The sequence below is a fragment of the Thunnus thynnus genome, chromosome 7, assembly GCF_963924715.1.
Source record: "Thunnus thynnus chromosome 7, fThuThy2.1, whole genome shotgun sequence".
In the NCBI taxonomy this organism is placed as follows: domain Eukaryota; kingdom Metazoa; phylum Chordata; class Actinopteri; order Scombriformes; family Scombridae; genus Thunnus; species Thunnus thynnus.
In genome coordinates this window covers 16140124-16155149 of record NC_089523.1, presented here as the reverse complement: position 1 = coordinate 16155149, position 15026 = coordinate 16140124, and the positions used below count along the sequence as shown (strand labels likewise).

The following is a 15026-nucleotide window of genomic DNA, read 5'->3' as shown; positions in this document are numbered from 1 at the left end:
TAAGAACAAATTTATGTGATAATTTTCGTGGTCAACAAAAGGCCAGTTTCTTTTCTTTTTTTCTAAGTATAGACACGATATCTTCTGACATTTCTAAAAAAAAAAAAAAAAAAAAAAAAAAAAAAAAGGATAAAGTAATTTTTAATCTTACTAATACAAAATGTAAAAAGTGACATTGCCTTTTAATACAAAATAAGAAGTGAATCTGGTATGTACAACAACTTTATTTCATTTCAAATAAACGTGTCAACAATACAGTACATAAGGATCAGATATTGGTTTTGTTTTCACAGAAATGAAAGTCAGATAAATGTTGTGTTTGTCTTTCTGCACAGGTGAATCATCATCATCATGACTCAGCAAGCTGAAACTTAAACAAATGATGATGCAGTTTTCAGACAGATGAGTTTTCTGGTTAAAAAACAGACCATCATGTGTCCCCCAGATCTGTTGGACATATAGACACATACAGTATGTTTATATCAGTCTGTACAGTATATATATCTACAAATTAAACATCTCTGAGACATGTGCTTCACCTTTGTGTGGTATCAAACTAAAGTAAATATATACATACAGTATGCACTGTAAAAACACAATCCTTGTTCAAAAGTGTATTATATACAGTAGCTAAGGCCACGTCATATTTGGGATGGCTAGAGGTAACCATCTGACTGGTTCCTTGTCAAAGTTGCATTCTCTCACCTGACCATTCAAATCATCCCTGCACCCGACCAACCCCTCCCCACTGATCATTACATCTAAGATAGAATACACACCCACAGACCCGTCCTCAAAACCCACAAACACACACTGTTGCTCACACATAACCAGAGTCGAGGGATTCTTAGACAGAAACACGCTCCCTATTCTTTCCCCGTCTGAGAGTCGTACCACTGTGAGGACAGGCCTCGCATGCAGGTGACAGACACAGCTTTTCTCCAGGCTGATAGGATGGGATATATAGGCAGCAAAGCATCCACTTTTATCCAGGCAGGCTTTTATTATAGGACCCTCTACTTTAAAAGAGCACAGTCTGACCTGAGACAGGTCCAGCAGGGTGATGGCTCCATTATCAATGGACAGCAGTGCGTAGTTCCCATCAGAGGACATCTGGAAGACCTGTGGCTGACATTGAAATGTTTCAGGCAGCTCAAAGTGCCTGCACATTGTCTCCTCTGATACTTTCCAGGTGTATAATCCCCCTGAGGCCACCATAACCACCACAAAGTCTGGGTGCTCTGAAAGCGTGTGAAAAGCAACAACGTGCTCTGAGCTTTCCACACAGGAGAAACGCTTGCTGATTGTGCCCGACCACAGACTGGCAGCCAGCAGGTCTCCACGGCGACACCCAATAAGGAAAGTGCTCTCAGGCGACACCTGTGCGTCAGATAGGTGCATGTGAATGTTGCACACAATGCCCCCATTTGCCAGCTTCCAAACCCGAGACAGCCCTCTGTCAGAGATGCTCACCCCAAAGTTACTATTAGGCGTTATCAGGATGTCTGTAGCTCTGCTGCCACTGATTCGCAGGATATTCTGCCCTGTTTCTGTCACCCAAACATAAATTTCTCCCGCTGAGAGCGTCACAAGGTGAATGGTATCCGGAGAAACCCGCAGCTTTTCCACAGGACCATCATGCTGGAAGTTAGCATGTGGAAAGCCTGTCTCTAAGCTCCATCCCCACACTGTCTCTGACCCATCAGTGGTGTAGAACCACTCCCCTGTTTGTTCCACCACCACTTCTTTCACTCCACGCTGCATTTTTGGAGCTGCACCCGCAGTGTATATCATCTCAGAGTCCCACACTAAGAGGCAGCCGTCATGGGTGACACATGTGACATCTGAGGCTATTTTGAGGAGTGTAAGAGGTTGCTTGTTTGTCTCTAAGGAGAGAACACACTCCCCTGTGCTGACCCTCCACACCAAAACCAGGGGACAGGTGTCTAACAAAGCCAGAAAAAGGTGGCCATCCTGGGAGAGCACAGCTTGAATGAAGGCCCTACCCTGTGGAGCTAAGAACTGGTCCCACACCTCCCAGTCACATGTATCCCATATTGTAACCTGGTTATATTGACACACCAATAAAGTGTTGATTTCATCTGAGTAATCTGTGTTGAGCACGATATTAGGTTTACCCCCAGTAAAGCGTTCTTTGACTGGTCTGGGCGATTGTGTTTTGGCTGCCACATCCCACAGGGTTACATCCCCCGTGCTGTCAACACATGCCATTTCCTGCTTATCTTCACACAGGATTATTGATACAACAGAACTGTGGTTTGAGTTTGAACAGATGCCAAGGAAACTGCCGCTGTCTGTGTCAAATATAGAAATGGTGCCTTCCTCCTGCCCACAGTACATGTAAGAGCCATTAACAGAGCAAACCACACAGGTCACACAGCTCTGACACTGGAAATGAGTCACGGTCTCACCAGAGGCCTCAAACACACTCACAGAGCTCGCACCTTTCCACCACACACACAACTTTTTCTGACATGCAACAAACCCCTTGATTTTTTTTTGTTTGCTTGATTCAGCAAATTCTGTTTTTAAAGGGTCCTTAACCTCCAGGAACATTTCTGGGCCCATCACATCCCACAAGAAAAGCTTGTTGCATTGAGTGGAAAGCAGCATAAACTGTCCGCTACTTTTCACCCCTGCAAACTTCACTTCCTCCTGCTCACATGTTAGCGATAGTTTAGCTACATCACACCCAGAGCCTTTCCATATCCATGCTGAACAATCATCCATGATCTCTGTGACAATCCCGCACTCAGTCGCAGCTACTTCGGTAACAGAAACCTCCCTGGCTCCAGCATCAAACTGCAAACACTGAATGGAGGCTACAGTGGAGGGAGCAGGAGAAAGTGCCACACCTAAACCGCTACCTCTGTTCCTCCTCTCCTCTCTGATCTCTCTGACATAACCTTTGAGTTCAGGAAACACCTCCAGACAAGGGAGGAGGCTCGTCTCCATCACTGTGAGCAGCTCCAGGGGTGAGCTCTGCAAGACGCAAGCCGAAGACGTCAGTATGCTCGCTAGGAGTGCTCTTTCTCTTGAAAAGGTGAATGTGGATGATCTCCTCTCCCTCTTCAACATGGCTACTAGATCCCCGAGGAGTCCAGCTCGAACCATAACCTGGTGAAACCCCAGTGACATTAGCAGCCCATGCTCCAACTCTTCCCACCTGTCACTTTCTTGCAAATGATGCGGCAATTCTACGACCTTCCTCAAGTTCACTCGGCCAACCTCTTTGGAGGAAGAAGTGAAGACAAATGGTTGGCTGGATGGCTGCCTGTCTGTGTACATTTTCATTGGGGCAGTAAGAAGTGGTTTAGTACTTCCACAGGCCCATCGGCCACTAAAATAATCCGCCATCTCTGAATGAATTTCACTCCTCGCCTCATGAGTGCCTAAATACCGCTTAGCCACAACTAGCCCAAAATGCCTGCTCACCCAGGACAAAACCTGTGACCCTGAAACTGTCCTCCGGATGAGAAAGTTCTTCAAATCTAAAAGAAGTTTCTCTACGTCTACTTGTGTGACCTTCTGATCCCGCTGAACATGCTCAGCCAGTATGTTGTCATTGCTGAACAAGAGATCGGTGAGCTCGGCCTCTGTGAGTCCAGCCCTGGAGAGGGTGAGGTAAGAGACGGCACGAGCCACGAGACCAGGACTATGTTTCTGCTCGAGGTGATCCAGCAGTGCAGAAATGGATGAATGGACGCCATCGTGGAGAGACGACTCAGTCAGCTCTGAATCTGATGGATGGAAAAAGAAAAGAAGCAGAATAAGAGAAAAGCAAGGTGATTATATCTCCAAAAAGTGTTATTTAACTCTAATCAGTTATACCAGAGAGCCAGAGAGATGTGTGCATGTGCAGGAGGCGAGCATAGAGAGTCAGACAACAGGAAGCAAGCGCCTGGTTCACCAGCGCCTGCTGTCCTGATGTCACCTTCCTCCCTGAACTGCTCAGCAGCGATTCCAACATCTTCACACACTGTTTCCTGTCGGCCAACCCCAGCCGGACACACACATATCCTGACTTCTTCTCACTGCCCTCTGAAACACAGGGAGGTGGACTGCACTGTGGGTAATGTGCTTCGATGGCCTGCAGGACAGGAGTTCGGTTGGAGGAGACTGTCAGGATGAGTTTGACTGCGGGAGGAAGGGGGGAGGGTAGGCTGTCAATGATTTGCGCTGCAAAGTTATTTCCGATCTGATCCAAGCCATCAAGGATCAGAACTAAAGGCTGCTTAGCAGAAGGCAGGAGGGAGAGGGAGAGGGAGAGATGTTTTTTAAGCTCAGATAGACTAACATCAGGTTTTAAGACGACATGTTTGGGGTCTGCAAGGTCTGGGCAGGGCATAGTATTAAGGTTTAGGTTATTGTTAGAAACCTCGGTGCTGGATTCATGGTGAGGATCCTGGTTAGCTGTAGGAGTGCAGTTGAAATTTTTGTCTCTTTGGTTACTAATATAGTTAGGATCGTCAGGATCGGTGCCAATGTAGAAGTTTGTACCCCACGTAGAGGAAAAGTAGTGAGTGGTGATTTGATAATAAAGGCTGGACAACAGGTGATTTGGAGAAGGGTTGATTGACAAGTTGGTAAAATAAGTGATCACCACAGGGTTGTTTTCTTGTAGCCAAGACTTTATCTGTAGAGAGAGAGAAAAAACACACATATAGTCAGGACCATGTAGTACAGACTCTGTAGCACCATATTACAGTGCAAATGTCTCGTTAGCATTGTTTTGCCCTTAGGTTTGTTTTTAACTGTTTATTTGTTGATGAACTTGTCTTATTTTTGAACCCTTTTACATTTGGAACATATGATTTAGTCATATGGGTCATTTCTCTTGATAAAGCTACTAGACACTAGAACCAAACTCCTCTTGTTGCCTCTATATTAAATCTCTTTAAGTCCTTTAAAGTGCTTCCAGGCAGAAAAAAATCAATTGAATTCACAAATGAGTAGAGTGAGCACTGAGAAACATTCTTCTTTTTAAGTAGACTGCTGCTCGATCGATTTAATAAAATGAAAATTGCAACAAAAAAAACATTTATGAGTGCCCATCATACTTAGTTGTGAATACTTATTTCTGGCATTTCTTTTATTGTCTCCTGAAAAGGGGGAGTTGAGGGGAGTTAATGCATATTGGCATTTTAATACACCTTGAAACATCTGTCAATATATTGAGTTTCATAATTCACTTGTCATTCCAGCTACCTGTTGAGCACAGTGTGCCAGCAGTACTGTCTTCCCTGCACACGGTCCTCCCGTGACCACTAGCGGGCGCTGTTGGTCGCTCTGCTCCACATACGCTTTAATCTACAACCAATGAAAAGTAAACTCCAGTGATGTTATATTGCAACTCAACTTTTTGGCATTGAGGTTCATCAGAATTTCACAACACAGAGAAAATGAGAAAATATCTATAATGTGTGTTACAAAGTACGCACAAACAGCAGATCTGATTTATTAAGGGACAAAAAAGATCATATCTACAGATTTAATCTTTTGTCATTGGAAACCCTTCAAAAAAAACCCCTTCATCCTGACCTCTTCCTCTTCTGGGCGTATGACGTCATAAAATCTTGACAGGATGGTACAAAGTTCCTCCTGCTCGGCCATCTCTCGAGCCAAAGCGTCACCCAGGTGAGAGTCTCCACTGGTCTCTGAGACGTTTGAGCTGCCAATCAACTGCACCATGTCAGAAAACACCTGCTGGCAGAGAGACTCAGTGAAGCCCCGCCTCCTGGCTGTGGTGTAACCGTGGCGACGGTCACACTCTGTGGTGATGGTGTAGACCAGAAGCCGGCAGGAGGTGATGAGGCCACGAAGGAAGCTATCACACATCTCTGATAGTAATTCTTCCTCAGAGGGTTTTGTACTTCCAGGGTCTGCCTGAAAATACAGAAAGGACACTTTCTGTGGCACGTTTGATACATCCTACATCTCAAGTAAACGAAGATAGTATTTTATATTCTGCTACCTCTGATATTCTACAAAAGCGAACAATCACATCTATAAAACATGAAACGACTGGTTTTATGCGAGCAAAGTCTATAAGATGCAGATATATGAGAGAGACATTTCAGATAGTCCACAAAATCATGTTTTTGTCAGAAACTCATCATAAAAATGAACTTAAATAAAAGTCAAAGAGCACTTATTTTGCACATACTCTTTATTAATGGAAGCATGATGATGATGTTATGCTTCTTTTGTCATATTTACATGAATCTTATTCTTGATGTCTGTTCATAGATGTTTATAGAGGTGATTCATAAACTACAGTTAACAAAAATGTCATGCATTTCATTATGATTTTGACCTGTCTCGTTATAAACATGTGTGCACTTGCTCCTTCTGTAATGAAAACTGGGTTTCTGACATGCAAAAGTACCCAAATATTCAGCTGTATTTTTTTTTTCCAAAATGGAGAATATAAGAATATTGGTGTTGTATCACTTAATTCAGGAATCATTTTCAAAACTTAAAGATTAAAGTTTGTCTTGCTCTGGACACAGTAAACGTATTTTTCTCTATGACTCACACCACTCTGTATGTGAATGAAAGAGTATTATGATACTTCTTCTGTTGTAGGATATAACATGTGTTCAGTAGTTCATGACTAAATGATGGAGTCTCACCTCTGCCTCTGACTGCGGCTGCAGGTTTGAACTCATCTGTCCCTTCGCTTGCTCGCCTTTGGCGTTGACAACCTTGTGAATGTAAACCACGCAGCGTCTGATGATGTCACTACGAGGATGACCCTCCAGAGCAAATCGTAGATCTGCATCCAGGGCTGGAGAGAGGCAGCAAAACACACTTTATTCATTATACTTGAACACAGAGCAAACACACATATAAACACACAGACATATTATAGCTCACACAGACATTAAAACATATTAGCTCACCTGATCTATAATATCTGTGAGCTTTCTCTGCAGTCAGAAGACCACTGTGGACACACAGAGTCACAGTGGTCTGCAACACCTTCCTCAACTCTTCTTCTTTATCCTCCATCTTGTTCTCCTCTTCCTCTTTAACATCTGCCTGCTGAACAGAAAAAAAGTCAAATATATTTTAGAAAATAGCATCACAGTTTCATAAGTATGATCAAAAATAATGAGAAGAGGGATAATTATTATTTAACATACTCTATGGAAATATTGATATACAGGATATAAACACGTGATGACATCCAGGATTATTAAATATTTAGGATATTAAATGATATATTTTAATTTTTTATGGTCTATATAATTATACCAATAAAATAAACCAACCCATCAATCTTTTTTACTCACATTTAATTAGCAGCTGTACTTGGACAAACCTACTCCTGTTTCCTTAACAAGCAGATCTTAATTATGATTTAGTCTGACAGTAAATACCGTAACTGACTGAATAGATCAATGGTGTATTTCTGAGGTTCAGAGTAATTACCTGAGGACAGCAGGTGTGTCTGTGTGGAGGTGTCAGGCAGTAGGAGGGAGGGATGCTGTTCTCGTCCCTTTTGTAAACTCTCTCCAGCTCCTGGGTGCTGATGCCCGCCTGCTGGCTCTCCTGCAGCAGCATCTGGTACTCTGACACCTCCACCTGGGCAGGCAGGCTGGCTTTACCATACTGATGTCCGATCAGAGCCTGCAGCACCGCCATGTGGACACAGAGGGAACAGCAGCACAGGATGCATTTGTACTGCGTTTATGGATGAATGAAGCTTGGCAGCAACTCATTGTTCTTCTTTGATGGAAATGAATGTGACATTACAAATTAATACATGACTGATGAAGTGCAGGGGCTGGATGCAAAACAGGAACACCTGTGTAGTCCAATGGAGTCTTATCTTCAGCTGTAGACTGTGCCAGAGAGGTGTTGATTGAATTTTTAAGTCATGCTTTGTTATGTCCTTTGAATTTAATTGTTTGACTTTTAAACATTAGAATTAGGAATTCAGTCTGGTCACATGTGTCTTTTTCTTTTAATCAAGATAGTGATTCAATGAGTAAACTGACAAATAGGTATCTGAGTGTCTACCTTCTGAGAGCTGGTCAAATTTAAGAAACGCCAGGAGAAACAATCAAGTCTTGATTGAGGCCACAAGCTCAAATAGCTACATTGTTGTTGTGGTGATGAAACCTGTGACTTTCCAGTTACAACATAGTCTGTCCGACCCCCAGATACTACAGATAAATCTGCGCAGATAATACTAAAAACCTCAAGATTCAATTGATTTAACAGCAGCTGTTAGCAAATGTAACTTTATTGTTATGATTTTAACCACTACAATTCTCCTGTAGAGCCTGGTATATGTTGTTCTCATCATTACATTAAAGGACAGGTTCACAATTTTTCAAGTCTGTCTTAAAACAACAGTCAGGTGCCCAAATGAACACTGAAAGAGGTTTTGGCCTCTGTAATCATTCCTCTCATTCATACTGATCATTAGAAGATCTCCAAATGTGCTTTCAATGTTAGTGATGGAAGACAAAATCTTAAGTCCTTATTTTGAGCAAAAATGTATTAAAAATTGTATCTGAAGATAATACGAGGCTTCAACAATCTGAGTTAGTCACATATCTTTCACAGTTACAGCCTTTCCAGTGTACAATTCCCACTTTGTGTCTTAACGGACAGTGTTTTCCTGTTGAGCTGCAGCAGAAGGATCCTAACAAAAAGAGGGAATTTAGCTCTACAAAGAATGTAACTTTGAAACATTGACTTGATTTGACTAATTTAGACAGCTGAAGCCTCATATTAGCTTCAAATAAACTTTTAAATACATTAGGAAAAGTGCATTATGAAGGGATCTTTTAACGGTGAGTATGAACAAGAGGAATGATTGTAGCAAGAAAAAAAATGTATCAGTGTTTATTTGGGCACCTGACTGTTGTTTTAGGACAGACTTGAAAAAATGTGAACCTGTCCTTTAATCTTGGCGATTTATTTACCAGTAAAAAAGGTCCAGCAGAGCTCTCTCTGCATTCTTTTATCAGCTGCTGTCTGGTGTTTTCATCTGGCCAACGACTGGGATCACTGGATTCATACGGGTCTATCACCTGCAGACAGACACGCACAAACACACGCACAGTGAGATGTAATAACAAGTCATGGCTCAGTATCATTCTCTTCCATCTTTCTAAATACACATGCTGCTGAATAGAGATGGCACAATGTGCTGGTTGAACTGCCCCTGAGGTGATTAAATACACAAACATACACACACACAAAAGGACACAAATGGACACACAACACACAGAGTCGCTTTACATCTGCTCATCTTTTTTTCTTCCTCTTTTTTTTGTCAAATTGGAAAAGTTGATGAGAATTGACTATCTCTACAGTAATGGCCTTGGGGGGATGGTGTGAAAGAGTAAAAAACACACACACACACACACACACACACACACACACACACACACACACACACACACGGACATTATGGATGAAATAACTTCCATGCATCGGGTAGTCACTCAATTTTATTTCTTTGTAAATTGAATAGTTGTTTTTTAATGGACAAAATATTTTTTTTAATCAATTTAATGTCTGGGATAATTGACAGATTCATTCAGAATGGCAATAATTGTTAGTTGCAGACATAAATTGAGATCATGCAAATATCTGCTTTTGATTCAGACTCTGTATTCATAGAAGCAAAAAAACACACACAAGCACGAAATTGACTTTAAAAAGCAGCAGACTTTTCAGCCACTAGATCAAGTGAAAAGGTGAGTGGTGCTACCAGTACCCTATTTCAGGAACATATCACTGTTAATAGAATGCAACTTAATGCCTGTAACTTGACTTTCTGCCATAGATTTGATGTGAAGTTGTAATCTTTCTTTTCCCCATCGAGGAAGATACAGTAACAATGTTTTCTCCACTGGACCTTAGTTAAACATCACCTCCACCTCTCTGACAGTCATTAATAGCACCAGGAGTTAGGATGACATTAAAAAATAGTACTTTCCTAAGTGCAACATCCAATCATGCACACAATTGCAAGATGATGGAAGCTATAATTGACTTTTTTTTTCTATGCAGGGAGCAGTATTTACTAAATTTTATGTTTACTCACCCTGATGTCCACTCCCAGTGTGTGTCTGCATCGCTCTCTAAGTTCAGGGAATACACTCTCTCTCAGAGCTCTGCGCTCCATCACGCTATCTATACAGAGCATAAACACACAAGATACTCATCTATTCACAAACACAAAGCACAAACATTATCTGCCTTTAAAAAACCTGAACATTCTGCTGATACTTAAGTTTCATGAACATACCCTCTGGGTTGGAGCACAGATAAAGTTTCACACAGGACGACCTGCAGCTGGAATTAGAAGATCGGTCCGTTTTTTTTCCTCTGGAGCACATGCCTGATCAGTAGGTATCGTTTAAAAAATAAGTTTAAAAGGAAGTTTTCATGGGCCAAATTAAAGGTTCACAGTTGCTGTCTCTCCTCCGGCTTGTGTTTCTCCTTTTCCCTCTTGCTGCACTCAGGAAATTCTGGCCCCGGGTGTTTATAGAGTGTGTTATCATGATCACACCCACTACTAGTGACTGGAACGTCTACACAACACACACACACACACACACACACACATGCATTAGTCAATCACATAAATTCTCACTTGTGTACATAATACTCAAGTTTGTAGGACAGGTGCACACTCACACAAATAAACACATGATTAAGTTACAAGAAGGCACCATCACACACACACACACACACACACACACACACATACACATTAACAGACCCACAGCACAGAGACAATTTCCCATATTTTTTTATTAATTAACATTTGTACACAATAAATACAAACTTTGTTTTTTTTGTACAGCCAATAATAATATGCAGAAAGACTTTTGCACCTGTTCTCATTATTGTCACCATGGCAACAGTCTGTGAAGAGAGAGAAGGCCAGTTGCTCCATCACATCGTTAATAATAGCAGCTGTGCAGCTGCTCCAAATCGAAGGATGAATAAAAAAAAAAAAATAGAATTATATAATACATAAAAACCAAAAACAGGCTCATACCAAACAATTAAACACTGTAGCGGACCAAAAGGACTGTTAAAAAAGGGAAAATAATCCTGTCACAAATTTTCTATTTGATAGACTGATTGAGCACTTATGATGGGAAGTTCTGTTGTAAACCATAAACTTCAAAACAAGTTTGAAAGCCATTAAAAATGAAGATCTCAGAGAGATCAAGGAGAGGCTGCTGTTCAAGTCGCCTTTTTACCACACTATCACAAGTCAACGCCACTTCCAACAGCAGCAGAGGAGCAGAGGTTTGGATCTGAAACTGTAACTAATTCCAGTCCAGCATGCTTAACGTTGTTATGTGTGGATGCTACACAAACTGTTATGTTTCTAAAAGCTGATGCAAAAAAAAAAAGTGATTATTTTGTATTTTCTTCATTTCTTGCATCACTTTTCTCTGTCTAACATAATTTACCTCCACCTTGCACAGAGGAAACAAATCAGTTTGATCCCAGATGAGGACTTTAGAGGGTTTACTGTAAAGCTGTGTCCCAACTCCATACTACTACAGAATGTACTTTTTGCAGTTAGTATGCAATGAATTAAATGTAATGTGCACTTTTATATTGAGGGGTAGTGAAACAAAATGTGCAGCTACAAACACCTTTAAACTCAAAGATAAAGCAACACAGATTTAATCTTGTGTGTCTGGAGCCGTCTCACCACTGTGAACAATTAGTTTTAATTGTCTCCAGCACCCTCAAAAATTGAGCGAATTTAGTATCGATACTGAAATCTTTGTAATTTATTCAGCTCGAATACTCAAAGAGCTCAAAACCTGGCAAGAATAAATATGTAGTAAGGAACTGGGCCACATCTTCAGAGTAAAAAAAACTGATCTGATCAAAATTCCTCCTCTCTCCTATAAACAATCACACACGCAAACAACCAGGCCTATCTCAAGACCAAAAACTACATTTTCTCCATGTCTCCATTCAAAACCTCCCTTATTTTGTAATCATCTTTTTGTTTTTATAAGTTAAGAAAAACACCAAATTACATTGTCCACAATTATCTCTCCATCTCTTTAGAAGAGTGGAGAATAAAAAATAAAAAAAATATCAGTCACACTGAAACAAAGAGGATCCACCATAGATTCAGAATGAGCAGAGCAGCTCTGACGTCTGTCCTTTCTATCCATTCTGATGCTATGTGAAGGTACTGCTACTTTCCAGGGAACAAGGTACAAATAAATAAAAGTGCTACGCTGCCCTTTTTGGCAAGGAGTTTAAAGGCTTGAAGGGTATTTAAGGGGGAAGATTTAATTATTGTCAGTAAAAAAACACAAGAGAATTGTACTTTGCTCCACTTGAATGTCATTTGCTAATTCTGTCCATTTAGCAGGATGTATTTCTTTATATATCTCTTCCATATCAGCCACCATTGATCAAAGAAAATGGAAATGGAAAACACAAGGAAAAGATATCAGATTGATAAATGTTAAAGGCTGATGTGTTTTTATGGATGAAGTTTTCTCTGTTGCAATGTGATGGAGATGAAATGATCGATGCTATAAATGAACAAAATCAATGTGAAAGGAGATCTGCAGGGATAAAAGCTGTGTATCCATGAAAACACCAAAACTCCTCCAAAATACTGTATGTTCAGTGCCTATATCATCTGAAATAAAACTTCTCTTTGTCACCACATAGTGAATACTTGCAATTTCAGTGCCTTTGAAAGCACCTCTGGCCTCTTCCTGAACCAATCAGTGACACAGGCGCTCAAAGAAGATATAACAATGTGTGTGTAATATTATATAACTGTATGAGTGTATATGATGACAGCCACCGATTCACACTGACTGCCAATGGACAGGACAGACATTAGAGAAAAGAGGGAGAGGAAGAAAGGAGGGATGGGAAGAGAAGTGGAGATAGGAGCAGAGGGGAGGATCCAGCCTCTCCTTTCTGTCTTTTTCTGTCGTCCTCTCCTCCCGTCTCTCCTTTTATCTCTCCTCCATACTGTATTTACAATGCCCTTTCAGTATACGATGAGGATAAAACTTCCACTACATATCAGACATGGTATTCCATTCAGCTGAGTTAGTCTATATGAAACGCTGTGCATAACATTCCTATGACAACAGTAATGTACTGTACTAATACACATTGAATACGTATGATGATAAGGACTATATATGGCGAGGGAAAGGGTGGGGAGGGGAGGGACGCTGCACCCACACACCACCCAGTTTCTCTGTCCATTTACTTCAACCCCAACTGCACTCCAAAACATGACAAGTTTGGCAATTTATTTTTACTCATTAAGCTCACTTTTTATGGAGCCCCAACACTGACAAAATGTAGTAAAGTGCTTCTCTTTTCTTCTTCAAAGGATCACAATAGAAACAAGTCTCGGACTTTACTGTGTCATCTTTTGGATTAAATGTCTCTTTTATCATAATGTCAAAAACTCAAAACCTCTGTAGTTTTATTTAAAAGTTAGCTTCTGCTAGGTAGCTAACATTAGCTGAACAGCTGATGGTCTGTGCGCTAAGCTATCAGTGTTTTCAGTTAAGCTAGTTAGCCACACAATCCTGTTCATTACTACACATACAAGCAATTTTCCTTATGCTTGTACTACATCTACATGGGAAAAATAGGGAATAGATAAATGTGTGCCAGAACTGAAAAATAGGAAAATGAAGGACCTGAAAAATAAAAATGAAATAGTAAAAGATAAATAAACTAGAAAAAAAGTATTTTTTGCCAACTGATAAAGTATAAAATGTAATATTTATTTTTACAGCTTTCACTATATTTTGTCAGTTTTGCGGCTTGATAACTTTTTTCATGTTTCATGATTGTTTGTTAGCAAGTGAGTGAAAACACGGACATTTCTCAAACGTAACAGAATGCTCTGCCTGTGCAGTGAGATAATCCGCCTTAAAATATCTTGGAAGTAAAGTTAACAAGATAAATGAAAACTGGCCAAACTCATCACTATTTTTCCCTCACACTCCTCCCCTCCGCAAGCATTCTTCCTCCTCCTCTTCCTCCTCTTCAGTGTGCTCTGGTCTGCTGCCCGATGAGGTGAGGGGGTTTTAAGGCAAGAATGGAAGGATGGGGGAGGGCGGAGAAGAACGTGGGGGCGGCTACTGCTGCACTTCGTTAGGAAGCTAATACGGAGATTATTTAATTGGATATTCTGCCTTTTTCCCCCCTTTCTCTGCCCTCCTTCTCAACTTGAGGATAACAGACGATGCGGAGTGGCTGGGGGCAGGTTGGGGGGGGTGGGTGGGGTGGGGGTTGACGTGGTTCAGTTCAGTTTGCTTCACATCACTTTATTTAAGCTCAGTTCAGTTCAGAGCAGGTTAGTTCCCCAGCCTGTAGGATACGTCTGTCTGTCATCTGTTTATTTTTTGTGTGTCTATAACCGCCTGCCAGCTCGTCTGGCTGTCACACCAGTGTGATCTCCACCTCCTCCGTCTTGTCGCTCTTCTCCTGCTGTCGGCGGGGGTGCTGTTTGGGTGGAGGAGGAGCAGCGCGCACCTGCAGCAGTGAAAGAACACAGATATTACATTTGAGTTAGAGAATAAGAACAAAGTAAGGAAAACTATTGCCAAGGCAAAAACAAAGATGGCCTACTTTTCTTAATTTGACAAACCGCATACCATCATATTCCTGCTGTGGGACACAAACCTTTTATCTCCAAAAAGTGTGCCTCAAAAAGTTAGAAATATTTATTTTCTACATTTAGTCTACATTTAGTTTAGTCTTTTTTTATAATAACACTCCATTTTAACGCACTTCGTTACACTGAAATACATAACATACAATACACAATAACAGTGTCTTCTTACTATTGCAATGTTTCCCTAAAAACCAAAACCTCCCTTCGTGGCAGGGTGGCAAGACTCAAAATAATGATCCAGATAACCTTGCAATAAACACATCATACATTTCACACACTATAACAAAACTGTAAAAATGGCATGGATCAGTTTTTAGTATCTAAT

At 41.0% G+C, this 15026-nt stretch overlaps 2 protein-coding genes across 4 annotated transcripts in view; both read right to left on the bottom strand.

The window, feature by feature from the left end:
- Positions 1 to 249: 249 nt before the first annotated feature.
- LOC137186001 (NACHT and WD repeat domain-containing protein 2) lies at positions 250 to 10490 on the bottom strand. 2 transcript variants are annotated; one of them, XM_067594599.1, is made up of 10 exons: positions 10298 to 10490; positions 10094 to 10182; positions 8964 to 9071; positions 7459 to 7656; positions 6927 to 7068; positions 6657 to 6811; positions 5563 to 5907; positions 5230 to 5331; positions 3853 to 4657; positions 250 to 3761 (listed from the first exon to the last, which is right to left on the bottom strand). In XM_067594599.1, the coding sequence occupies exons 1-10, from the start codon at positions 10386 to 10388 to the stop codon at positions 631 to 633; spliced, it is 5166 nt and encodes a 1721-aa protein (XP_067450700.1). In that variant the 5' UTR covers positions 10389 to 10490; the 3' UTR covers positions 250 to 630. The 2 variants fall into 2 exon arrangements, with proteins under 2 accessions (XP_067450700.1, XP_067450701.1); XM_067594600.1 differs by having other exon boundaries at positions 6927 to 7065.
- A 296-nt stretch (positions 10491 to 10786) lies between these two features.
- The window catches only part of LOC137186000 (F-BAR and double SH3 domains protein 2-like), an 80256-nt gene continuing 76016 nt past the window's right edge, over positions 10787 to 15026 (bottom strand). For both annotated transcript variants that reach the window (XM_067594597.1, XM_067594598.1), the window contains exon 21: positions 10787 to 14559. In XM_067594597.1, the coding sequence (XP_067450698.1) occupies positions 14467 to 14559 (93 nt within the window). In that variant the 3' untranslated portion in view covers positions 10787 to 14466. The remainder of the gene's footprint in view (positions 14560 to 15026) is intronic.